Below are 27,930 nucleotides of genomic sequence, written 5' to 3' on the forward strand. Positions count from 1 at the left end.
AACATGTTTCTATCATTAGTAAGCTGCTAGCATGTTTCCTGCATGATTAACGAACTGTTAGTATGATAACATGTTATTAGCATGATTAATTTGCTAACATGTTTCCAACATGATTAGCAAGTTACTAGCATGTTTAGCAAGCTACTAGCATGTTGCTAGCATGATTAACAAGTTATTAGCATGATTGTAGTTGCTAGGCTAGGCTAGATCATTAAATAGATTAGAAATATTACAGAATGGAAGTCTGAATGGATTAGAAACAGTTCCTTTAGTTTAAACAAAGACTATAGAATACCCAAGACATGTCACTCGTATAGTTTTGAATGGGGAAAAATGCAACGCTCATTATGGCCGCGAAGCCCCGCCTTCTTAATGAAAGAGCCAATCATTGATTAGTAAAGTCAACTGCAGTTAGAAGTCCCGGTTGCTATAGAAACAATCGGCGCGCCAAGACGTGCGCTCAGTACTGCGCATGCGCACTGGCTCATTTAGCCGGAAAAATAAGCGTTTTTTAACGCTATTGGAGCACAAGGAACCATATTTATGAGACAGTTTTTGTTGGAGTTCTTTGGAGATTTAAAATATGAAATTTAATCATAAGCTTGATGAACAGTTTTGGAGAATTTGATGTTTCCCCATTCAAACAAATAGGAGCTGCACTTGCCTGCCCGAGTAACCTTTCAAAGATGGCCGCCGAGTCACATGACTTGCCTTAAACAAAGACTATAGACCTTTTTCCTGAACACGGAAGTAAGTCCGACTCTTAACTGAAAGAATGCTTTGCATTTCCGGTCTGCATTGTTTCTAGTCACATTAGGGTATATTCCGAGCTAATAAACTAATGTTAAACCTATTCAAATGTTTTTAAAAAGCACATGGCTCCATAGCGCCATCACTTGGCAATGTCGCAATGACCGTCATTTGTCAGTGCCTCACTTTAATGAGTGTGTAGATGACAAGAAGCAGCGGACGTTAGCTACATTAAAAACAGCTGGACGCTATTTGAATGGGTTCCTATGGAAACCGAAACAAAAAAGCATTCAATCTGACGTTAGAATTCGTAATGGCGGCGCTCATCGTTTACTCAGGAAAAAGGTCTATAGAATACCAAAGACATGTCACTCGTGTAGTTTTGAATGGGGAACAATGAAACGGTCATCATGGCCGCGAAGCTCCGCCTTCTTAGTGAAAGAGCCAATCGTTGATCAGTAAAGTCAGCGCGTCACAGCATCAGCCGTTAGAAGTCCCGGTTGCCATAGAAACAGCTGGCGCTCTAAGACGTGCGTTCAGTATTGCGCATGCGCACTGGCTCATCTAGCCGGAAAAATAGGCGTTTTTTTAACGCTATTCAAGCACAAGGAACCATATTTATGAGGCAGTTCTTGTTGGATTTCTTTGGAGATTTAAAATATGAAATTTAATCGTAAGCTTGGTGAACAGTTTAGGAGAATTTGATGTTTCCCCATTCAAACAGATAGGAGCTGCACTTGTATGCCCGAGAGGCGTTTCAAAGATGGCCGCCGAGTGACATGACTTGCCTTAAAGGGACTTTGGTTTAAATTTGAATTTTGACAGTTGGAGTTTGAATATTGTTGGCTCATTTGAACATTCCGTCAATGGAAGTCTATGGGATTTTAAAGATTTTTAATTTTTAATCTTCAATTTTATGAAAACTAAAAGTTGGATCAGTCTGAAGAGCTAAGCGGAGTTTGGTGGTTCTAGCTTGAAAGCTCTAGAAGGAGTAGCCTTCAGAAATGTAGTCTAAGAAGAAGAAGAATAAAAAGTTTAAGTAGCAGATCAGTAACTCTTTCTCAAGCCAACCTAAATGTTTTTGAGCATATAATGGAAGTCAATGGGGTCCAAAACAACATTGACTGGAGTCCATCATTATATGAATAAAGCATTGTGTTCAACAAAGTCAAACAGGTTTGAGATTGAGATATACAAGTATTCCTTCGATGTACGCCGTTTGCTGCTTTCCACATCCTATCAAACACAACAACCCAGTGACTTTAGCATCCTGTTTATGTTTTGATAGAGAATCTCTTTCATTGTAATCAAAGGTAACAACATTATATTGCTAGTTTTCATATCATCCTACCAGACCTGCAAATGAGGTCTCATTTCCGTCGTGAAGATAGCAAAGTGGGAGGTTCCTGCTTCGCCTTAGTGTCGTTTGTCTATCTGCAGGAAGCCGCCCGTTATCTGCCGCGTCCACGCACAGATGACACATGAAACGGTTTCCAGATAGCAGCTGGCGTTTGAATGGACGCTGTAAATTACAATCCAAAAGTGGAGATATGAACAAACGACAGAAACAAAGAACATGAAGAAATGCTTGATCTTGTTGATTTAAAACCAATTAATGGCCAACAAAAAGATTCAAACTATGAGGTTTTCCTTTGCACTTCTGCACTCTTGCATGTACCACCTGCCTAAGCTTTTTCTCGAAACGCTAGAACAGAAGAAAAAGTTAGCAACAGAATTGTAACAAAAATAGAAGTGCCTCAAAACACAGTTCCCTATGTCTTTTAAAATACTTTCTTTGTTAAACAAATATAAAGTGCAGCACACATCCAGGCACAAATACAAAACAAAAGTCTCTGAGCACAGCCTTTGTTCTTTCTGTCCTGCGACCCAAAGCTTTTTTTTCTAGTGAAGTTTCGTCTGGGATTGAGTCTTGACTGCTAGGTTTCCATCATTCTCCACTCGTCTGTTTCTGAACTCTCTTCTTTGGAGCCTCGAGGTGTATTCGTCCAAAGTCCTGCCTCCAAACAACGCTTCACGTGGTATTCTGCCACCTGTTATGAGCGAGAAAGAGGATATTAATAAATAACAGGAAAAGACGCATGCAGCACAGAGGAACAGAAAGTGAGGGCTCTACGCTTACTTTTCTTTTTAGGAGCACTTTCAGGAGCACCTTCTAATCAATAATCAAAAAATCTGATCAAAACTTTGCCTTCCCATCACAAGGTGATATTTGACTCCTTAAAGTGATTTAAAGGGGAATTTTGTTTTTACCTTTGTATTGGCATTTGTCATATTTTACGTCAAATTTAATTTTTTTTTTATTTTTTAAGCTTTTTAAAGTTTCCAATTAAAACAACAGAATAAGAAAAAGTAGAGGGCTCACCACCAACCGGTGGCTTCAGGAAAACAGAGAACGGTGGGCAGTGTGCTTTTAATATAGTAAATATAGGAGAAATATGTCATTTATATGTGCCAAACTTCCTGCTGCCAGGTGGTGGCGCTATGCCTATAAGTCATTATTGGCATATAGATGTGTTCAGGTCAGCATATTAAACATATGAAGTTTGGTGCAAATTCACCTTGGTATGTTTGAGTTAGTGTAAGACATGACATTTCCTGTTGCCATAAGGTGGTGCAATGATAATGAGAGAATATTGGCATTCAGCTGTGTTCAGGCCAGGACTCTTATTGAACATGTGAAGTTTGAGGCAAATCCGACATTTTATGGGCGAGTTACAACAACTTTAATTTCCATGACGAAACATCAAATTTCGTCAGGCCGCCACAGACACGCCCTTTACCGAAAACTCAAGATCTTCGCAATTTAACATCACTAAGGCCTTTAGATTAGACTGACTGATTTTGGTGTTGATCTGAATAAATCTCTAGGAGGAGTTTGTTGCAGCGTAAAGCATGCCACTTCCTGTTGCCAGCAGGTGGCGCTATGACTATAACTGAATAAGGACATGTAGATATCTTCAGATCAGGAGTGTTATCACACATGTGAAGTTTTGGGCAGATGGGACATTGTATGCCTAAGTTATAGCAACTTCCTGTTTCATGTCGAAACATCGAAAATTTGCCAGACTACCACGGACACGCCCTCCGACAAAAACTCTAGATCTTCGCAATTTAACGCCACAAAAGGGCTTTAGATTAGACTCACCAAATTTGGTGTTGATCTGAATAAATCTCTAGGAGGAGTTCGTTCAAGTATGATGCCTGAAAATGGCAAAAATAACAAAATTTGCTTAGATAATTAAAAAAATATCTGACTTCCTGTTGGGTTTAGGATTTTGCTCCAAGAGACTTATTTGTAGGTATTGGTGTGTTACACGTGTGTACCGATTTTTGTGCATTTGTAGCTCAAAGTGCTCTGCTCTGAATGTGTAAAGGTGGCGCTATCGAGCCATTCTGCCACACCCACTTCTGAAACCCATATCAGACGTAAATTTCCACCAGTGCTGATGTGTGTGCAAAGTTTCATGAGTTTGAGCATGTTAAGGCTCTAAACATGGGTCTTTAGATTAGACTCACCAAATTTGGTATTCAAGTACAATGCCTGAAAATGGCTAAAATGACAAAATTTGCTGAGAAAATTGAAAATATCCAACTTCCTGTTGGGGTTGGGATTTTGCTCCAAGATACTTTTTTGTAGGTATTGGTGTGTTACATGTGTGTATCGATCTTTGTGCATTTGTAGCTCAAAGCGCACTGCTCTGAATGTGTAAAGGTGGTGCTATCGAGCCATTCTGCCACACCCACTTCTGAAACCCATATCAGATGTACATTTCCACCAGTTCTGATGTGTGTGCAAAGTTTCATGAGTTTTCAAGCATGTTTAGGCTCTAAACATGGGTCTTTAGATTAGACTGACTAAATTTGTTGTTGATCTGAATAAATATCTAGGAGGAGTTTGTTCAAGTACGATGCCTGAAAACGTCAAAAATGACACAAAATTTGCTGATAAAATTAAAAATATCCGACTTCCTGTTGGGTTTCGGGTTTTACTCTAAGAGACTTTTGTAGGTATTGGTGTGTTACATGTGTGTACCGATTGTCGTGCATGTACGTAAAGCATAGCTCAAAGCGCACACCAATAAATGTGTAAAGGTGGCCCTATCGAGCCATTTTGCCACACCCACTTCTGAAACCCATATCAGACGTAAATTTACGCCAGTTCTGATGTGTGTGCAAAGTTTTGTGAGTTTTTGAGCACGTTTAGGCCCTCAAAAATGTGATTTATTTACTGAATCATATTCATTTGATTCGTTCGAACAGCTAATTCATTCAGGAATAAAGCAAGTGACTGTTTTTATGAATGGGAAATTGACTCACTAGATTAGTCATTCATAAACTAAACAACGCTGTGTTTAAATGGAGATGTGCTGCTCAGTTGTGACTTGTTTCAGACTATTTTTAACGATGAAATAGAGGAAAATAAGACAATAGTGTAATAGACAATTTAAGCCACTTAATATTAACTTCTTGTTTATTTAACTGTTGTATGAAATCAATACCTCAAACTCCCTTCGACAAATTTAATCGATTAATCAAATAATCTAAATGACTAATTTCCCACGAATTTTTTTTTTTTTTTACTTAAGAACATTTTATTTAAATAAAATCAATTAACTATAATTATAATTAGGCTTTTTGTGGTAATAAAAATATATACGTAAGTGAATATACTTTAAAAACAATATAATAGCTCTAATGCAATAATAATTATTTCAAATAAAAACCAAAAGCAACAAATCATATGGGTTTATTGCACAAAACCATTGAAATACAATAATGTATTATAAACAATAGAGCTAATGTCCATTACACTTTAAAACAAAGGCCTGCAGAGGGCGATTGTTTTTAATCATTACTGGCGATCTAATCCTTGTTTAATATTTACTAAACATTTAATTCAAATGTCCACTTAATTTTTACTGTAACTATAACATTTCTGTGGTAAAGATATGGCCAAATATTAATTTAATGAATATGTGGAAATCAAAACGTGTAAGAGTGAGGGTTTAAACTTTCTTTGGAAATTGCAATTAACACTTCTGCTGAGTTTGCATAGGTTTATAAATGATTCACCTTACATATTAGATGAAACGGCGCATGTTGCATTCCCAGATGAACGTTATAATAAACCCAAACTCACAACAACATGCAGAGATGGAGTTTGAGACGCTCCACACGTGTAAATGAGAACAGTTTCTGTAGAAAAGCATACTATGAACGTTCTGTGAGATGCATGTACGTAACGTACACGCATGAACATAACTGATGCACATATTAAACCTGCATTGCATATATTTATTTAACAGAATCGTAGCATTTGTGAATTCACACAATTTTGAAATGGGTTTAATATATAAAGCAGCCTTGGAAAACGGTCCAATATTGCACTGTAAAAAGTTTTCACCAGTTTCAACTTGCCTGCCTTAAAGTGTTAAGTTAAATCAACTTAAGTCATTTCAACTCACAACTTAAATCAACTAATTTTTATTGTAATAAGTTAAAGTGACTAGTTTTAAGCTGATTTAACTTAAAATTTTAAGACAGCTGCTGATTTTAGGTTAAGTGGAATCTGGTGAAAACGTTTTACAGTGTGCGTTTCATGGATTCTTGTCTGTGAAACGTGCCACTTCTGGTATTTTGCCAGGTACTCGATGCAGGCAAAATTAAATCAAGGATTTTTAAAAAAGTTGATTACAATCAACGAATCAAGACATCCCTAATTGCGATCTCACAAAGTTCCATTATAATCAACAAAGCTCTCTATAGTGCACAATGAATCTCTTATTTACACGCTCTCTACACTTTGTTTATGAAAGGATTTGTCAGATATGTCCGTGATACATTACTTAACATTGCAAAAAAACGTAGAAACATTTGAAGCTCCGCTCAGCGCAAACACAAATATGCTAATATTTTTTCATAGTTACACAAAGTAGTTTGTGTTCGCACTGTAGAGCCCTGGATATAGTGTAGTTCACCTACAAATATGAGTACTTTTTATGTGCAGAGAAAACAAAAAGAAAATAGTCACAAGGACTATTTTATCCATTTCCTTACTAACTGTCTGGGCCATGAATGTGTCAATTGCATTACGTTCTATGCAGGGTCAGAAAGCTCTTGGATTTCATTTGAAACATTTTAATTTGTGTTTTGAAGATAGACTAAGGTCTTACAGGTTTAGAAAAAGATGAGGAGGAGTAATTATTGACAGAACTATCCCAGTATAAACTGCACATCCGCTCTTATGTAGATCTGCAGGGCTTTTCAAGAAGGATTATAGGTCAGCTTGGATTCTAATGAATGCAACGCTCTTGCAGATTAAAGCTGTTATGCAATCTTCCTGTCCTTTGGCTCTCATTCAGCATGTCTGTGTCAGGTTCGGAGCATGCGCTTTCTGTGGTGACAAGTGAAAGTAATGGAGAAAAAGTTCAAGAACATGAAAAATATACTTTACCCCTAAATTACCCTGAAATACACCTTAACCTCCTACGACCTGGCGTCCACATACAGTGGGTACGGAAAGTATTCAGACCCGCTTAAATGTTTCACTCTTTGTTATATTGCAGCCATTTGCTGAAATCATTTAAGTTCATTTTTTTCCTCATTAATTTACACACAGCACCCCATATTGGCAGAAAAACACAGAATTGTTGACATTTTTGCAGATTTATTAAAAAAGAAAAACTGAAATATCACATGGCCTTAAGTATTCAGACCCTTTGCTCAGTATTCAGTAGAAGCACCCTTTTGATCTAATACAGCCATGAGTCTTTTTGGGAAAGATGCAACAAGTTTTTCACACCTGGATTCCGTCGGGCCACTCTGCCATAAAGCCCCGACTGGTGGAGGGCTGCAGTGATGGTTGACTTTCTACAACTTTCTCCCATCTCCCAACTGCATCTCTGGAGCTCAGCCACAGTGATCTTTGGGCTATTCTTTACCTCTCTCACCAAGGCTCTTCTCCCCCGATAGCTCAGTTTGGCCGAATGGCCAGCTCTAGGAAGGGTTCTGGTCATCCCAACTGTCTTCCATTTAAGGATTATGGAGGCCACTGTGCTCTTAGGAACCTTAAGTGCAGTAGAAATTTTTTTGTAACCTTGGCCAGATCTGTGCCTTGCCACAATTCTGTCTCTGAGCTCTTCAGGCAGTTCCTTTGACCTCATGATTCTCATTTGCTCTGACATGCATTGTGAGCTGTAAGGTCTTATATAGACAGGTGTGTGGCTTTCCTAATCAAGTCCAATCAGTATAATCAAACACAGCTGGACTCAGGTGTAGAACCATCTCAAGGATGATCAGAAGAAATGGACAGCACCTGAGTTAAATATGTGAGTGTCACAGCAAAGGGTCTGAATACTTAGGACCATGTGATATTTCAGTTTTTCTTTTTTTTAAAAATCTGCAAAAATGTCAACAATTCTGTGTTTTTCTGTCAATATGGGGTGCTGTGTGTACATTAATGAGGAAAAAAATGAACTTAAATGATTTCAGCAAATGGCTGCAATATAACAAAGAGTGAAACATTTAAGGGGGTCTGAATACTTTCTGTACCCACTGTTTGTGGACATGACATTTTTGATTCTACGCACAATAATTCTTAATTCTGTGTAACGGGAACTTATTGTACACAAATGTAGACACTTACACTGCCATCTGGTGGTGTCAGAAGAGAAAAAAACTTTACATAGAAATTTCAAGATGGCGGCAAACTCATCTGAAAAGTCAGGCAGCCACAGCAGACCAAAACGTCCACGAGGCAAAAAAATCGAATAAAATTTAATTGTTGATTCTTGTTAAGTTACGCATAGTAGTGTTGTATGATTAATATGGCATGCTAATTTGACAATTTACTATGCCGCTAAACTTGATGTACACATATGTGGACAATGGGACTTAACTTAGTTGAAAATGTAAAAATGTTAGCAAAAGATGTAAACGTAAAAACGTAGTTTGGGAAGAATTTGTTATAAAACATGAATTTACATTAGTTTACAACTGTGTAAACTGATATTGCATGTGTGAAAAATGACTTAACATTGATTTTTATTTGTTGAAAATGTAAAACGTTTTTGCAGAAAATGTAGTTTGGGAAGAATTTGGTAGAAAACATCAATGTCCAACAGTTTTCAACAGAATAAATTGACATTGCATGTTTTATAAATAACTTTACAATTCGTTTTATTTGTTTAAAATGTAAAAATGTTAGCAAAAAAATTAGTTTGGGAAGAATTTGTCAGAAAACATCAATTTACAGTAGATTACAGCAGTATAAACTCACTTTGCCTGCATGATAAATAACTTTACATAGATTTTTATTTGTTTGAAAATGTCCAAATTTTTTGCCAAAAAATTAACTGTAAAAGCCTAGTTTGGGAAGAATTTGTTAGAAAACATCAATTTACAGTAGTTTACAACAGTATAAATTGACATTGCATGTGTGCTAAATGAATTTACACTGATTTTTATTCGTTGAAAATGTAAAAATGTAAAAGAGTTATATATGCAACAGTAGCAATAAAAATATTCAGGCACATTTCTCAGGCTGTAAATAATTTTTTTTCTGTGGATACAGACCGAGTGTCCACATATGTTGACATTGTTTTTTTTTTTTCAAAAAGAGCATCATGTTCAAAGATAATATCTGGCTATTATATTTATTGGTTCCTCCTAACCCAAAATAGCTAGAACAAATCTAAAATGCAAGGCAAACCAAAGCTCGGGTCTTAGGAGGATAAGGTTTTGGTTACACTTCGGACAATGAGCTGTGACATTACACCAGATTTGAAGGGTTGGGAACCAAGAATCCAATTTTTTAAAAAGATTTTTTAAAGTTGATTTAGATGGACCCCATACTAAACTTCTTTAAAGGTGACATTATGAACATCTGACTTTTTCCGTGTTTAAGTGCTATAATCTGGTGCATTTACCAACCCAGAAAATGTGACAAAGAACATACCACTTTGTTTTGGTTTGCCTTTCGCAGCAAGCTTGTGAAAAAAACAAGCAGGTCAGATTTCACTCCCCAGTGACGTAGAAAAGGGATCTTATTATAATATTACCGCTCCTTAATCTGCAAGTTTCCACCCATGGTGCAGCCATTTAGTTTTTGCAAGCGACAGCGGTGTACCAGTTCCAACGCCATGGCAAAAGTTGGAGCAAAGCATGCTAACTGTTCTGTTGTTGACTGCACAGATGAGCACAGAACACTATTGAGAGTCCTAGCCTCAGAGGAGACAAGACAAGAGAGCAGTGGATTTATTGATTTACTTACAGTATATTACACTGCTGCCACACAGATCTAATATAAACATGATTTTTTCCCCCAGCTGTTTACCTTCACAGACATAACCCACTGTTTATGTAACTTGTGTGTGTTTTTAACATATACTTGTGTGTATTTGAGTTTAAGTGCAATAAGACATGAAAGAGTTTAGTTTAGCACTCACATTCTGTGTGACATAAAACCATATATGTGACCCTGGACCACAAAACCAGTCATAAGGTTAAATTTGACAAAACTGAGATATATACATCATATGAAAGCTCAGTAAATAAGCTTTCTATTGATGTATGGTTTGTTAGGATAGGACAATATTTGGCCGAGATACATCTATTTGAAAATCTGGAATCTGATGGTGCAAAAAATCTAAATCCTGAGAAAATCACCTTTAAAGTTGTCCAAATTAGGTTCTTAACAATGCATATTACTAATCAAAAATTACATTTTGATACATTTACAGTAGGAATTTTACAAAAAATCTTCATGGAACATGATCTTTACTTAATTTCCTAATGATTTTTGGCATAAAAGAAAAATCAATAATTTTGACCCATGCAATGTATTTTTGGCTATTGCTACAAACATACCCCAGCGACTTAAGACTGGTTTTGTGGTCCAGGGTCACATATTAGAAGTTTAAACTAATGTGGTTTAAAATGCATGATTTCAGTGCAATAAACAGGATCATTAAAACCAAACAGATGTTTTTGGAGAGAGCTTGTTTCTGCTTCCAAAAATGATATAATTAATGATCTCTGGGGTATTTTGAGCTGAAACATCAAAGAATACTTTCTTGTAAGATATTATGATGTTGAATAGGTGATTCTTGAGCTGCTATGGTCTGAATGAGACCCTCTCTTCTCATAAACTGCAGCATGAACAACAACGTGCAAGTGCAACTTCTCATTTCAAACTGAACTGAAGCGTTTGGGAAGCACTGGAAACCATATAAAGCGTAACCACAGCCTGTATTACACAAAGCACAGCAGAGAGACATTTTGACAATCAACTTGTAATGATTCTGCTGGCGTGCATGTTCAAATGAACGTTTTAAACAGTGTTCCTGGCGTGCATACAACTTATCTTACAGTACTACCAAATGGACGAAATTAGAGTTTAAAAAATGCAGTGGCATCGTGGGTATTTTTAAGCTTTAGTATCACGAAACTACCGTAGTACCGGTATACCGTGCAACCCTACAACTGAGACTTATATTACATATTGAAAAAAAGGCCAATAATAGGTCTCCTTTATACAGCAGCATCACAACACCACTACTAAACCCACACAAGCACAAAAGTAGTCATTAAGGAACAGAAATAATTCAGACAAACCAAAACCTGAATGAGAATGGTTAAGTTATGAAGTGCTTGTCGACACATTCTGATGTTCTACAGCATAAAGCTCCAGCGTTACCTGTGGGTTCATGCCGCTCAGCACGTTCTGAAGAATCGGCATATCTTGCATCTGGATGCATGCTTTCAGATCCTGCAAATTCAACATTTGACTTAAAAAAATAGTTTAAAAATAAAGTTATTTTACTCAGAAGGTACACATTAAATTGATCAAAAGTGACTGTAAAGAAGTTATCATGGTCATAAAATAAATTTGATTTTAAATAAATGCTGTTCTTTTGAATTTTCTACTTTAAAAAAAAGTTTTACAGTTAGCACAAAAATATGAAGCAGCACAACTGTTTTCGAAAATAATTAAAACTGATTTTTTTTTAGCAGCAAATCAGCATATTGGAATCATTTCTGAAGGATCATCTGAAGACTGGAGTAATGAGGCTGAAAATTCAGCTTTATATCACAGGAATAAAATATACTGACATAGAAAACAGTTATTGTAAACTGTAACAATATTTCAGAATATTACTTTAGTCTTAAAGGAACACTCCACTTTTTTTGGAAATAGGCTCATTCTCCAACTCCCCCCGAGTTAATAAGTTGAGTTTTACCGTTTTGAAATCCATTCAGCCGTTCTCCTGCTCTGGCGATATCACTTTTAGCATAGCTTAGCACAGATCATTGAATCCTATTAGACCAATAGCATCGCGTTCAAAAATGACCAACGAGTTTCCATATTTGTCGTATTTAAAACTTGACTCTTCTGTAGTTATATCGTGTACTAAGACCGGTGGAATTGCAAAGCTTAAATTTTCTAGGCTGATAAGATTAGGAACTACACTTCCATTAGTAATAGTCAAGGAAGTTTGCTGCCGTAATACGGCTGAAGCAGGAGCAGTAATATCACGCAGCACATGTGCAAATGCTAAACTAGCTGGGAACTCATTTCTGATAATACTCCGCCTGCTTCGGCCATATTACGGCAGCAAACTTCCTTGACTATTACGCCGGAATGGGAGTGTAGTTCCTAATCTTATCAGCCTAGAAACTCACAGCTTTGCATTTCCACCGGTCTTAGTACACGATATAATTACAGAAGAGTCAAGTTTTAAATAGGACAAATACCGAAACTCGTTGGTCATTTTTGAACGCGATGCTATTGGTCTAATAGGATTCAATGATCTATGCTAAGCTATGCTAAAAGTGATATCGCCAGAACAGGAGAACGGCTGAATGGATTTCAAAACGGTAAAAATCAACTTATTAACTCGGGGGGAGTTGGAGAATGAGCCTATTTCCAAAAAAAGTGGAGTGTTCCTTTAAGTCTGTCTTTTTTTGTTTACAATTAAGTGTGCCAATACATTTTGTCGTAGCTCAGAGACTATTTAAAATGCATTACAATGTCCCAAAATTGTTCTCTACATATGTTCGTTCTAATCCGCTGTGCTTTGACAGCTTCAAACTGTCAGTGAGGAACAAAAAAATGACTTGATTACAGAACATAAAACTGAGACATTCAATTATCTTCCTACCGGTGGCAGAGACTCCAAAACCTCCTTGGGGTCGAGACGACAGCCTGGCGGCGTGTTTTGGTGAACTGTATCCTTTGGGGTTTCTCCTTTTGATTTCATGGTATACTCTTTAACTCTCTGCTTAAAGGCGATGAGTTCTGTGTGGAAGACGTCCAAGTAGCCCTCCTGCCCTGCCTTTAAAAAAAAAAACACAAGAGCAAAGCAAGATTATACATGCAAAATGCATTCAGTTAAATAAGAATGAGGTTTATCATATGACACGAATGAATGCATGAATATGAATTACTTCTGTGTTCATATTGCTTTTTCCTAGTCTCAGGCTATGAGTTATGTCATGTCTCTCTCTAGTGGTCACTGACATTATTGCACAACACTCACTCTGACTCTACTGTAAAAACAGTCTATTTTAAACATTTTAAAAGCTGTTTTATTCATTTTCCTTATTTCAAGGGGAAGGTTTTTGCACTGCAGGCAAAAACGCTGTTTTTCATGCACCTATTACATTTGAGATTTTGGACTTTTTGGTTTTTCATAAAGTGTTTTTTCAGACTAGTGGAAAGAAAACATCCAAAAAACACTGTTAAGTGTTTCTTTTATATCACTTTATCTATTTGTGTCAATAGATTTCAATTACAATATATATTTCTAAAGGCCGTTTTCTCAAAATTTGAGGTTTTTTTTCCTACACTGAGCCATAAATCTCCACTTCAGTAGCACTTACACACACACACAAAATTTAACATTTTTATTCCTGTCTATATCCTGAAGGTTTTTACAGAGCGATTTGTTCATGTATAATTTGCTTGATTTTATACATTTTATTACCCCAAAAAACTGTAAAAAATATAGTGTTTTTTGTCTGTTCTAATTTTTTTTCTGAATTATGTGGTAATGAAATGAGGTACCCAAAATCCCCTCTGTAAAAACCTTGGACTCTAATATGTCAAAAAATATACAAGAATTTTTAAACTGACTTTATCCAGTGTTTAGATTTTTGTACTAGAAATGTACGCAAATTAGCGCATATTTTATTAAATAATGCCTCATTTGCATATTTAAACCTAACATTTTAGAAAACTTGTAATACAAAAAATGTTTGCAATTATCAAAGTAATCAATCAACTAGGTAAGTATGGTGATAACTATTAGTTAATTTTTTTACCCTATTCACCTGCAGTGTCTCACCTTAATATGTCAAAATGTAATTTATTCCTGTGATCAAAGCTGAATTTTCAGCATCATGACTCCAGTCTTTAGTGTCACATGATCCTCCAGAAATCATTCTAATGCAGATTTTCTGCTTAAAAAATGTATTATCAATGTTGAAAACTGTTGCTTCATATTTCTGTGGAAATTGCAAAACACTACCCTTTAAAAGTTGAATAGTAAAAAAGCAATGGGGTAAAATTTTATTAAAAAAAATTTGAAAGAATACATTTATATGCATTATATTGACATTAATAATGTTACAAAAGGTTTCTATTTCAATATTCATCAAAGAATCCTTCCAAAAATATTAAGCAGCAATCTTTTCAACACTGACATAAGAACCATTATTAATAACTGAGCACCAATAATACTAATAATTGATAACAAAAAAGCAGCAAATTAGCATATTAGAACAATTTCTGAAAGATCATGTGACACTGAAGCCTGGAGTAATGATGCTGAAAATTCAGGTTTGATCACAGGAATAAATTACATTTAAAAATATTTTAAGTTGAAATAATTTTTTACAATGTTACTATTTTTATTGTATTTTTGATCAAATAAATGCAGCCTTGGTGAGCAGTTAAATAACTTTAAGACTATTTTTGCAAATTTTTGGCAATTCATTGCATCTCTCTGGCTAAATAACTCCTGTACAGTAATAGATGTGAAAAGTGCAGCAGAGGTTGATCGTGATCTCTGCAGCACTGCAGTACACTGCAGATGTGACTCTTACCTTGGCTTTCTGAAAGAACTGACGGAAACAGCCTCTTGGGTCTTGCTGAGAGTTGCGGGCCATTTCCATAATAAACTGCATGACGACTGCCTGGTGAGCCACCTGCTCCATTAAGGCCTCTTTCTGCAGAAGATCCAGACATTCAGTATCAGTAGTAGGTCATGCGGGAACATAGTACATAGTATACAGGTATGTGACAAAAAATTTGAATATCGAGGGAAAGTCCATTTATTTCAATAATTTGTTTCAAAAAGTGAAACTTGTATGTTATATTTGTTCACTACACACAAAGTGAAATATGTCAAGCCTTTATTTGTTTCAATTTTAATGATTATGGATTAAATACAAAAAAAAAAAAAAATCCAGTATTTCACAAAATTAGAATATCATGACAAAGTTCAACATTGTAGGCTCCCTGTGTCCCAAATCTAGTCAGCTAATTAACACAAAACACCTGCAAAGGTTTCCTCAGCCTTTAAATTGTCTCAGTCTGGCTTAGTAGGCTTCAGAATCAAGGGGAAGACTGCTGACTTGACTGTTGTGCAGAAGACCATCATTGAAACCCTCCACAAGGCAATCTCAAAAGGCAATTGCAAAAGAAGCTGGATGCTCACAGAGCACAGTATTGAAGTATATTAACAGTGTTAAGAAGAAGGGAAAAATGTGGCCGGAAAAGGAGCACAAGTGACAGGGATGACCGTAGCCTTGAGAGGATTGTCAAGCAAGGGTGGTTCAGAAATCTGGGGGAGCTTCATAAGGAGTGGACTGAGGCTGGTGTCAGTGCATCAAGAACCACCACATACAGACGTCTGCATGACATAGGCTACAGCTGGAGAATCCCATGAGTCAAGCCACTTCTGAACCAAGAACAACGTCAGAAGTGTCTGTGCTGGGCTAAGGAGAAAAAGTACTGGTCTGATGCCCAGAGGTCCCTGTTTTCAAATCAAGGTCCCAGAGTCTGGAAGAAGACCAGAGAGGCACAAAAGTCCAGTGTGAAGTTTCCACAGTCAGAGATGGTTTGGGGAGCATGTCATCTGCTGGTGTGGGTCCATTGTCTTTTATCAAGTCCACAGTAAACACAGCTGTCTACCAGGAAATTTTAGAGCACTTCATGCTTCCTGCTGCCAACAAGCTTTTCGGAGATGATTTTATTTTCCAACAGGATTTGGCACCTGCCCACAAAGCCAAAACTACCAGTACCTGCTTTAATAGCCATGGAATAACTGTAGTTGATTGGCCGGCAAACTCGCCTGACTTAAACCCCATTGAAAATCTATGGGGTATTGTCAAAAGGAAGAAGAGGGAACAGAGACGCCGAAATGCAGACGAGCTGAATGCCAATATCAAAGCAACTTGGGCTCCATAACACCTCAACTGTGTCAAAGGCTGATCGCCTCCATGCCACGCCGCCTTGATGCTGGAATTAGTGCAAAAGGAGGCCCAAAGTACCGAGGACGTAATACAGTACATTAACACACTTTTCAGAAGGCCAACATGTGTTTAAGATCTTTTTTTATTGGTTACATGAAATATTTTAATTTTGTGCAACACTAGATTTGTTTTTTTTTTTTGTCTTTAAACCATAATCATCATAATTGAAACAAATAAAGGCTTGAAATATTTCACTTTGTGTGTAGTAACTAATAGGGATGTAACGGTATTGTAAATACCGTCGTACCGCAATAACACATTGTTTCGATACTATCGTGGTCGCATGACTCGATAAAACAATAGGTCTTCTGAGAAAAGTTTTCTTAGGCGAATGGTGCGAACGGGAGGTAGCGGGAACTACATTTCCCATCAGCCCAGGCGTGGCCATCGTCCATTGCGGTCTGTTGTCGCTATAGACTGTAGCAGCAAGGAAAAGAGATGGAAATGGTCGAACCTGCTCCGTCTGAAGTGCGTATGCGTTACGTATTCTTTTCAGCACCCATGTTAACGGATTAGAGCGTTCACACGGCACGCGGTTGCTGTCCGGCAGTACGTCCTAGAAGCGGTGCCTTTGCAGCAGCGCAGCGATCGTTTCGGCACCGTGACCGAGTCTATTTTTGGCTGCGCTGTCTGCGCTGAATTAATGTTACAGTGCATTGTTCGCTGTAAAAATTAACATGGATTGACACGGAAATGTACCATAAATTTCACAGTCAACACGTGGCTTTTTGGCTAGGTTTAAAATAAGGAAAGGTGCAGTTTTAAATAAACTAGGCAACATAATAGATGCACTTGTCCAGGTAGAAAAGTTTTTTAAAGGATTGTTTTTAATAAAAGAGAAGCATGAGAGCCTACTGCACTGCAAAAAAAAATGCTTTTCTTACTTAGAATTTTGTCTTGTTTCCAGCCAAAATATCTAAATAGTATTAAATCAAGAAGGATTTTCTAGACAAGTAAAAATTATTGCCTTGTTTTTAGTAAAAACAAATCAAAATTAAGTGAGTTTTTGTTTAAAACAAGCAAAATAATCTGTCAATGGGGTAAGAAAAAAAATCTTATTTCAAGCAGACAACTAGATTCAGACAACTCATTCAGCTAAACTGATTTGACTGTTTTTTACATGCTTTAATTATTTCTTGTTACTAAAATAGTTTCTAAAGTTTCTGTTTCAAAGTTTACAGATAGATGGCAAATGTGTATGCCATTGATATGTTCAGTGTTCATATAAACTGTTTAATAAACACTTCTGGCACTTTTTTCATGTCTCTTCATTAGTTTTGTTTTACCTGTAAATGATTCAATAAATACCGTACCGTGAAGTTTTGATACCGTTACATCCCTAGTAACTAATAAAACATACAAGTTTCACTATTTGAAACAAATTATTGAAATAAATGGACTTTCCCTCAATATTCACATTTTTTGGCACATGCCTGTACATACTACAGAAATAGTATGCTATTTTGAACATGGACAGAAAGAGTACTAACTTGCTCTGCTTGTAGACGGAAGCACCACAGGATCAGGTAATTGGCCGTTTCTTCACAGATGAGATGGTGGTACTCTGCTAGAAAGCGCTGACTATCATCCCACCTCCTTAACATACCTGTCCAATCAGAACAGAGATGACAGCCTCCATTAAAGGATTAGTTCACTCCGGATTAAATCTCCTGATAGTTTAGTCACCCCCTTGTCATCCAAGATGATCATTTCTTTCTTTCTTCAGTCAAAAAGAAGATATTTTTTGAGGAAAACATTCCAGGACTTTTCTCCATATAGTGGATTTCAATGGGGATCAACGGGTTGAAGATCCAAAATGTAGTTTCAATGCAGCTTCAAAGAGGTCTACATGATCCCAGTCAAGAAATAAGGGTCTTATCTAGCAAAACGATCTGTCATCTTCTAAAAAAAAATAAACATTTATATACTTTTTAACCACCAATGTTCATCTTGCACTAGCCTGACTTCATGCATTACATAATCACAAGGGAAAAGTGAAGGCAGGGTAGAGTGAAAACGATTTTTAATGTATTTTAAATGCGTTTCTAATGCTCATCAAGGCTATTTTTATTTGATCAAAAATGCAGTACAATTGTTTAATATTGTGAAATATTATTATGATGTAAAACAACATTCTTCTATTTTAACATACATTAAAAATCGAATTTAATTCTGTGATCAAAGCTTGATTTTTTTCAGGATCATTACTCCAGTCTTCAGTGTCACATGATCCTTCAGAAATTGTACTAATAATCTGATTTATTATCAGTTTTGGAAACAGTTGTGCTGCTTACTATTTTTTGGAACCTGTGAAACTTTTTTTTCAGGATAATTTGATAAATAAAAAGTTAAAATGAACAGCATTTATTCAAATAGATATCTTTTCTAACAATATGCACTATTGTTGAAAAGTTTGGTGTCAGTAATTTTTTGAAAATATTTATATTTTGAATAAATGCTGTTCTTTTTTAACTTGTTATTCATCAAAGAATCCTGAAAAAAAAAGTATCACAGTTTCCAGAAAAATATTTGACAGCACAACTGTTGCCAACGTTTAACATTCTAATAGTAAATCAACATATGTGACCCTGGACCACAAAACCAGTCATAAGGTAAAATTTTACAAAACTGAGATTTATACATCATATGAAAGCTCAATAAATAAGCTTTCTATTGATGCATAGTTTGTTAGGATAGAACTATATTTGGCCGAGATACATCTATTTGAAAATCAGGAATCTGAGGGTGCAAAAAAATCAAAATACTGAGAAAATCACCTTTAAAGTTGTCCAAATTAGGTTCTTAACAATGCATTTTACAAATCAAAAATTACATTTTGATATATTTACAGTAGGAATTTTACAAAAAATCTTCATGGAACATGATCTTTACTTAATTTCCTAATGATTTTTGGCATAAAAGAAAAATAAAAAATTTTGACCCATGCAATGTATTTTTGGCTATTGCTACAAATACACCCCAGCGACTTAAGACTGGTTTTGTGGTCCAGGGTCACATATTAGAATGATTTCTGAAGGATCATGTGACACTTAAGACTGGAGTAATGATGATGAAAATTCAGCTTTGCATCACAGGGGAAAAAAAGTAATGTATTTTTTTTTCTGTATTTTATTGATCAAATAAATGCAGTCTTGACGAGCATAAGAGACTTCTTTAAAAAAAACATTAGTCTTACTGATCCCAAACTTCTGAACGGTAGTGTCCTTTTTTTGTTGGTTTTTTTTTTAAATGACTGAGGGTTTTGCTAGGTAAGACTCTTATTCCCATCTGACCTTCAACCCATTGATCCCCACTAAGGTCCACTATATGGAGAAAACTCCTGGAATGTTTTCTTTAAAAAAACGACATGAACTTCTTGGATGAAATGGGGGTGAGTAAATTAACAGGAAATTTAATTCAGGAGTGAACTAATCCTTTAATAAACATCCAAATTAATCAAGCTCCATGACTTACCAAAATGTTTCAAGAGTTGTTCATTTTGCTGGACGAAGCTTATGTTCTTATCATGATCAGATTCATTAGGCCAAGGCTGTGAACTGTTTATGATACTCTAGGAAACAATGAGAAAAGGGGCATCAGCAATCTGCAAGAGAACACTTATAATATGTGGTGTTAAATTCAGATTTTGTCCAAGGACACAGATTAACAATATCCCAAATACAAGTGTATCTGTGCTTATTTTATTCATTTATTTGTGATTAAAGAATTACTCCACTTCCAAAATAAAAATGTCCTGATAATTTACTCACCCCCATGTCATCCAAGATGTTCATGTCTTTCCTTTTTCAGTCACAAAGAAGATATTTTTGAGAAAAGCATTTTAGGATTGTTCTCCATATAGTGGACTTCAATGGTGCTCAATGGATTGAAGGTTAAAAATGCAGTTTCGAAGAGCTCTACGCGATCCCAGTCAAGAAATAAGGGTCTTATCAAGCGAAACGATCATTTATTTGCTAAAAAATGCTTTTTAATCTCAAAAGCTGTGTGTATTCTGGTTCAAGACAGTTTAGGGTATGTCAAAATACTCTCATCTCATTTTCTCCTCCAACTTTAAAATCTTCCTACATCGCTGCAGAAGTACCGACCCGATGTTTACAAAGTGAACGTGCAAAGAAGGTAAAACACCCTTTACAAAAAAGGTAAAAAAGCGATGTAGGTTGATTTTAAAGTCGGAGGAGAAAACGCTACGGGAGTTTTTCGACCTACCCTAACTGTCTTGAACCAGAATACACAGAGTACATGCAGAGCTAGACAAGACGAGCATGTGTGGTTATAAAATGTATAAATATTGCCTTTTTAAAGATGCTAGATAAGACCCTTATTCCTCGGCTGGGATTGTTTAGAGCTCCCTTAAAGCTGCATTTTTAACTATACGGAATTGAATTCCACTATACGGAGAAAAATCCTGAAATGTTTTCTTCAAAAATCAATTTCTCTGCAACTGAAAAAAAGAAACACATGAATATCTTGGATGACATGGGGGTGAGTAAATGATCAGGACATTTTTATTCTGTAAGTGGAGTAATCCCTCAACCTTGTTTCGAATCACCACAGGCCACCACTAAAGAGGAAAGGCTGCTGTATGTTTTATTTTTAGACTCAGAGCTCAGTGGACTGTACCTTACAATGAGCTGATAAGCAGGAGATGAACACTGAATGACTTCTCTAGAGTGCTGATATGAGATACCTTGTCAAACACGTCCCGGCTGGCCTCCGGACACAGAGTGGGGCTCCGTCCCAGCATCCTCTCTTTATGTCTCCACTCCTGTTCGGTCTGCGAGAGCTCGGCGGAGGAGGCCAGGGCTCGGGCGTGCTCCTGCTCCACAGACTCAGAGCTGTGGAGCTCCAAACCGCAGAGCTGGTTCTGCGCTTCGGCCAGCTGCCACTGCGATGCAATCGAGGCCTTCACACAGCGCTGCTGCTGACTCAGGCACAGAGACGCCATGCTCTCCGCATTGGGCTGTGAGGGGACGCAGAGAGAAAATGACTCGAACAAATCATTACTACAGTGTGAATGGAAGATTCATATGTTTATAAAGAACAACTGTGGTTTTGTAATGTTCATGTCTGTCTTTCTTCAATCCAAAAGAAATTAGGATTTTTAAGGAAAACATTCCAGGATGTTTCTCCATATAGTGGACTTCAATGGGGGTTAATAGGTTGAAGGTCCAAATTGCCGTTTCAGTGCAGCTTCAAAGAGCTCTACACGATCCCAGCTGAGAAATAAGGGTCTTATCTAGCGAAACGATCATTTATTTTCTTAAAAAATAAAAAATGTATATACTTTTTAACCACAAATGTTCATCTTGCACCAACTCTGCGATGGAAAGGTCATGTGTGGTTAGTTCTTTGTCTGTGTGTGTACTTTGGGTCAAAAAGGTAGGGTAGAGCGAAAAACTCAAAATCTAATTTTCTCCTCCAACATTGCTGTTTAATCTTTTTTTATTTGACTTTCTTTGCATGTTTGCTTTGTAAACACTGAGCCAGTACTTCTGCCTACGTCACACATGCATGATTACATAATGCGTGAAGTCAGGCTACTGCAAGACTATCATTTGTGGTTAAAATATATACATTTTTCACAGAAAATGACCAATCGTTTTGCTAGATAAGACCCTTATTCCTCGGCTGGGATCGTGTAGATCCCTTTGACGCTGCATTGAAACTGCAATGTGGATCTTCAACCTGTTCATCCCCATTAAAGTCTATTATTTGGAGAAAAATCCTGGAATGTTTTCTTAAAAAACCTTTATTTTCTTTTTGACTGAAAAGAGAACGATTTTGGGGGACATGGGGGTGAGTTATCAGGAAATTTTCAGTCTGGAAATGATTAAAAAAAAAAAAAAAAATGGAAATTACATTTTAAAATAAAAAATTAGGGCTGGACAATATGGCAAAAATTTATATCACAATATATTTCTTAATTTCGGTCAATACGATATAATTCGGATATCGATATGGACAATATTAAAAAGCCTCAGGAAAAAACTGCCGAGTACACACACAATGGATGTCAAATGTCTGCAAACTGAATTTGCAAAGTCTATAATAACCCCAGGCCCCTCCTATTAAAATTATAATAAAAAATTAATAAAAACAATACAAAAAAGTAAGGTTCACTTTTTATTTGTATTTAGACTTTACAAATAAGAAATGTGAAATAATGTCAAGAAATGTCAAATAAATAAAATAGTGCTGTCAAGCGATTAAAATTTTTGATCTAATTAATTACACGGTGTGGCGATTAATTAATCTAATTAATCGCATTTAATCGCACATATATACAGACATCACAAAAAGCAGGTTTTTTTTTACCATTTATTATTGAATACAAGCCTATAATCAGGGGTGCACATAAGTTTTTTAGCCTGGTTCTCATAAGAGTACCTGCAGATTTGGTTTGGTCCTCACACTACACATAGTGTGACCCATTAAATATAAATGAATAATAGTGATAGTAATATATAATAATAAAAAAAAAAAGTAAACAAAATGATAAAGTGTGGTAATTGTATTATGATTTAAAATCATATTAAACCTAAAAATAAAATGATAGTATTTATTTTTTATGCGGAATTTTCATCATTTTCAAACCTAAATAAGCAAGCTTTTATTTTGGCGGGTTGCCGGCAAGTATGTGATGCAAAAGGTGCGCGGAGTCGCGCACGCCTGTGGCCTTGAGTATGCGCGTTCCTGATTAAAGAACGTTCAGTGATGAGGGTCAGTAAATAAAATGTCACGTATTTGCACTGTGCTTTGAAAACGACAGCGAATGACCTATAATTATGCTTTCATTTTTAAAATGGAAATCCTAGGAAGTATTACAGTTTGTCGTTTTAAAATGGTACTTGTACATTAACAACGTAGGTACGCAAATGCGCGCTCTTATTTAACGTTACACAGCGCATTTTCTTATTTTGGTCGCGCATGCGGGCCACTTATGTGAACCCCTGCCTATAACTCTTGACGGTAGTGTGTCAGAGGAAGGGATTCGAAATGCATCCATAAGCCCGTTGTCTTCCAAAACATTAACATGCTTTGAGTTCAGGTGGTATTTTAAACTAGAACTGCTTGGATGATAGGCAAATTCCTTGTCACAGAAAACGCAAATGACTTTGGTTTTATGAATGGCTCCACTAGCATCTCTTTTATACTTACAATTACCCTTCAGCAAGCCATGTAGTTCTTTGTCCTTTTTGTTTTGTTACTAGCTTGCTGCAGTTCTACAAAGTGTAACATTACAGGTCTATGGGGGGAGGGGCGCGTTAATTGCGTTAAAAATATTAACGCGTTATTTTTTTCCGGTGATCAATTAATCTAATTAACGCGTCAAATTCTCAGACTCACCTTATTAACAATAATTTATTTCCATTTAAACTAGAACAGGCTGATTATTCATATAAATTGAAACAACAAACAAACTGCTTGAGCAGTTTTCAGATAAAGAAACAAAAATAATAAAATAAAATAAATAAAGAGTGAGCAACAACAAAAACACATTGCTCTGGCCGGAACAGAAAAGGGGGAAAGAAATCATAATAAAAATTTTGCCACTAGGCCAACTAATTATTAATCCTCTCCCAGAAAGGAGGTCAGGTCTCGCAAAATTTCTAAATCTCTGGTAGCCCTTTGAGCAGGTACTCTTCAGATTTTGGTAGCCCGAAAATTATTTTAACTAGCCCAAATAATTTTTTTTTAAATTAGATAGGAGTCTAAATGTCAATCAAAAATATTTTCAATACACAAATATCAAGGAATGCATTTTATTTCACTATTTAAAACAGTAATATTGTTATAAAAAAAAAAATTGTGTTGCAAAAAATTAGGGAACGTTCCTGAAAGTTATTAAATAAAAATCTTCTGGCACAAATAAAGGGCAATTTTTGATCAACAGGTAAATATGTTGAACCAAAAGATTTAAGGAGGAGTAATTAATGTTGTTATATAACCCACTGAATCATTCTCAGACTTAATGCTGACAACAATGAAACCACTTGAGAGGAGACTTATTTTAATGCATAAAAGAGGACAATGGTACAAGAGGAATACCAAAACATTGTTTTAAGTGTGAAAATATAGCAAAGTACCACAGTAATTCAAAAACAACGGACATGCGACAAGGCTTCTGAAATAATCACACCTTCATTAAGCTTTCTGCGATTTATTGCTAGGACACGAACAGGGGCAAGTGTCTCAGACCCAAAAAAGATACAAAATTAGTGAGTTTCATCTCATACAGCAAGATCAATAGGTCTTTGTCCACACCAAAACTACCTATTGTAGCCACTGCATAATAATCATACAAAGCTTTTTGCAAGGTCTATATTTAGACAATATAGACCTCTGGGAATCCATACACTGGTCTCATGAGACCAAGTCAATCCTTTCGGATCTAACAGCATCCAAAATGTTATGGTGTTGCTAGAGGAGTACAGTGAGAAGTGCCTGGTTCCCACAGTGACGTTCAGTGGTAATAACGCTCTTATATAGGGATGGATGAGTGCTGAAGGTGTGAGGGAGTTGTGCTTTATCAATGCTGTCAATGTAATACAAAAACCTGAAACTGAAGATGCTACCCTCTCCTCATTTGTTTGGCTTTTTTTTTTTTTTACATGACAATGACTATACATTCTCCCAAGATGAAAACCCTTCAATGGACATGTATTTCAACCAATTTGAACACTCTTGAGCAACTGTGGGAGACTCTGTAGAGATGAAATGAGCAACACTCTCCATTAAAGAGCATTAAAGGCCATTAAAGGGTGTTTAAAGAGATTTTCCTTCAGGGGTAAAACAAGATAGATCTGACAATTTGTCACTGAATGCCAAGAAGCGTCAGGGCAGTATAATTATAGTTATGGAGTACATATTAAGTACTAGATTATTACACGTTTGTTGAATTTAATAAAGGGTGTACTCATTTCTGCAACCCTCCATTTAAAAATTGGCTAATGTGCCTATATTACAGATATTGATAACATATGTTTCTCAGTTTTTAATAAGTACATTATCAGTCATAAGTTTTTTAAAAGCAAGTTAATTTTTTTTTTTAAGAAAACTGCTTCTGCTGACCAAGCCTGCATTTATTTGATCCAAAGTACAGCAAAAACAGTAACATTTTGAAATATTTTTACTATTTAAAATAACTGTTTTCTATTTAAAATATATTTTAAAATGTAATTTATTCCTGTGATTTCAAAGTTGAATTTTCAGCATCATTCCTCCACTCACATGATCCTTCAAAAATCATACTAATATACTGATTTGCTGCTCAAAAACATTTATTATTATTATGTTAAAAACAGCTGTGTAGAATTTTTCAGGTTTCTTTGATGAACAGAAAATTCAGAAGAACAGCATTTATCTGAAATAGAAATATTTTGTAACATTATAGATGTTCTGAAATCCTGACAAATCTTTCAAATATTGATAATAATAATAATAATACAAGTTTCTTAAATAGCAAATTAGCATATTATAATGATTTCTGATGGATAATGTGACACTTAAGACTGGAGTAATGATGCTGAAAATTCAGCATTAGATCACAGGAATAAATTACATTTTATAATACCGGTATATTCAAATAGAAAACAGTTATTTTATATAATAAAAATATTTCAAAAGTTCACTGTTTTTGAATTTTTTAAAAACCTTAAAAATCTTAGTTTCAAAACTTTTGACAGGTAGTTTATATACAAGCATATTAAATGCAAGTGAAGCATCATCTTTAATTGTTCAATATTTTTTTGTCAAAATAAAATGTCAAAGTATGGATGAAATAATGGTCCATCGTCATTCAGTGTAACAGATATATTTGTGACCCCGAACCATGAAATCAGTCTTAAAGGAACACTCCACTTTTTTTGGAAGTAGGCTCATATTAATGCGCCTGCTGTGTCCATGTTACGGCAGCAAATTTCCTTGACTATTACGCCGAAACGGGAGTGTAGTTCCTAATCTTATCGGCCTAGAAAATCGCAGCTCTACATTTTGCGCGGGTTTTAGTATACGATATAACTACAGAAGAGTCAAGTTTTGAATAGGACAAATAGCGAAACTTGTTGGTCATTTTTGAACGCGATGCTATTGGTCTCAAAGGATTCAATGATCTATGCTAAGCTATGCTAAAAGTGATATCGCCAGAACAGGAGAACGGCTGAACGGATTTCAAAATGGTAAAAATCAACTTATTAACTCGGGGGGAGTTGGAGAATGAGCCTATTTCCAAAAAAAAGTAGCATGGGTACATTTATACAGCAATAGTCAAAAATACATTGTATGGGTCAAAATTATTTTCTTTTAGGCCAAAAAAACAGCATATTAAGTACAGATCATGTTCCATGAAGATATTTTGTACATTTTCTATCGAAAATATATCAGAACTTAATTTTTGACCACTAATATGCATTGCTAAGAACTTTATTTGGACAACTTTAAAGGCAATTTTCTCAATATTTAGATATTTTGCATGCTTAGATTTCAGATTTTCAAATAGTTGTATCTCTGCCAAATATTGTCCAAATAAGTCTTTTAATGTCTTCTAATGATTCTGGTTCTAAACATGTATGAATAGATCTTCTGTACTAAATCATGGTGAAATTTTTTGCTGAGAAGTTTTATTAATTAGTGTACAGAAACAAATATTTTGATTTAGTGTGCAAAATATAAGCACAAGCGGTTTGAGACTGCAATCTCAAAATAATGAAGTTGCTGACTTACTATAAAGCAATGCAGTTACTACACAGATAAAAACATAAGTGTGCTGCATCAAACTAGCAGTGGAATTTCCACGGATCTAATAATAAAGCACTGATTATCCTCAGCTGTCACAACAAGCTGGCCAACACGAGACAGTAAACACAGGTCATGATCTCACATCAAAGATCCACATAATACCCCTGAATGTAGTAATACACCTAAATGTAGACTATGAGCTGTCTGGCCACCTTAAACAGCAGTTTGGACACCGTAGAGTAAAAATGCTGTCTAGGTAGGCAGTTGATTCTTCAGATGCTGGCTTTCTCTTACTCATCCTGCGGTAAAGTCTTACTGCAGCATCTAGTTGTTCCAGGTAAGGACGACTTTACAGCATATTTCGTGTTTAAACACAACCTCGTATGGATGTAAAGCACAAATATAAGGTACTGAGATGTAAATAAAGCACTAGTGAACTTTGTGAGGTACCTCGTGTGGGTGTGTGCAGGGCATGTTTTCCTTTCGGTCCTGTTCAGGTTGAGACACGCTGCCTCCAAACCACTCCATATCGCTGCTTCAGCTCTGTCCTCAAACTGAGGGGCGATTTGTGCCGTTTATATATCTTACGGTCCAAAAAGCACTCGCAATTCGGTGGTATGTAAGCGAGCACAGAGAGTTATTTTGAGGTTATAACATCAGCAGTCCTCTCCGCAGCTCTTTTTAGCTCCTTATGACAACTTCCGTGCTCTGACTCACTCGCGCGTCACGTGATGCTAGACGCGAATCACGTGATACAGTACGATCTTTATTTGAAATAAAATAACATTTATTGATTTATAAAATAATTTGTGACCCTGGACCACAAAACCAAGTAATATGCAAAAATACATTGTATGGATCAAA

General features: G+C 36.0%; 1 protein-coding gene across 1 annotated transcript; it reads right to left on the reverse strand.

Moving 5' to 3' along the window:
* Nucleotides 1-2,327: 2,327 nt before the first annotated feature.
* On the reverse strand, nt 2,328-27,766 carry cdc37l1 (cell division cycle 37-like 1). Its single transcript, XM_073829634.1, has 8 exons — nt 27,517-27,766; nt 21,017-21,289; nt 19,783-19,879; nt 17,799-17,914; nt 14,878-15,000; nt 12,933-13,106; nt 11,468-11,539; nt 2,328-2,801 (listed from the first exon to the last, which is right to left on the reverse strand). Exons 1-8 carry the CDS (start codon nt 27,592-27,594, stop codon nt 2,688-2,690), a joined length of 1,047 nt encoding a protein of 348 aa, XP_073685735.1. The 5' UTR covers nt 27,595-27,766; the 3' UTR covers nt 2,328-2,687.
* Nucleotides 27,767-27,930: the final 164 nt, after the last annotated feature.

This window comes from Garra rufa, chromosome 23 (genome assembly GCF_049309525.1).
Source record: "Garra rufa chromosome 23, GarRuf1.0, whole genome shotgun sequence".
Lineage (NCBI taxonomy): Eukaryota > Metazoa > Chordata > Actinopteri > Cypriniformes > Cyprinidae > Garra > Garra rufa.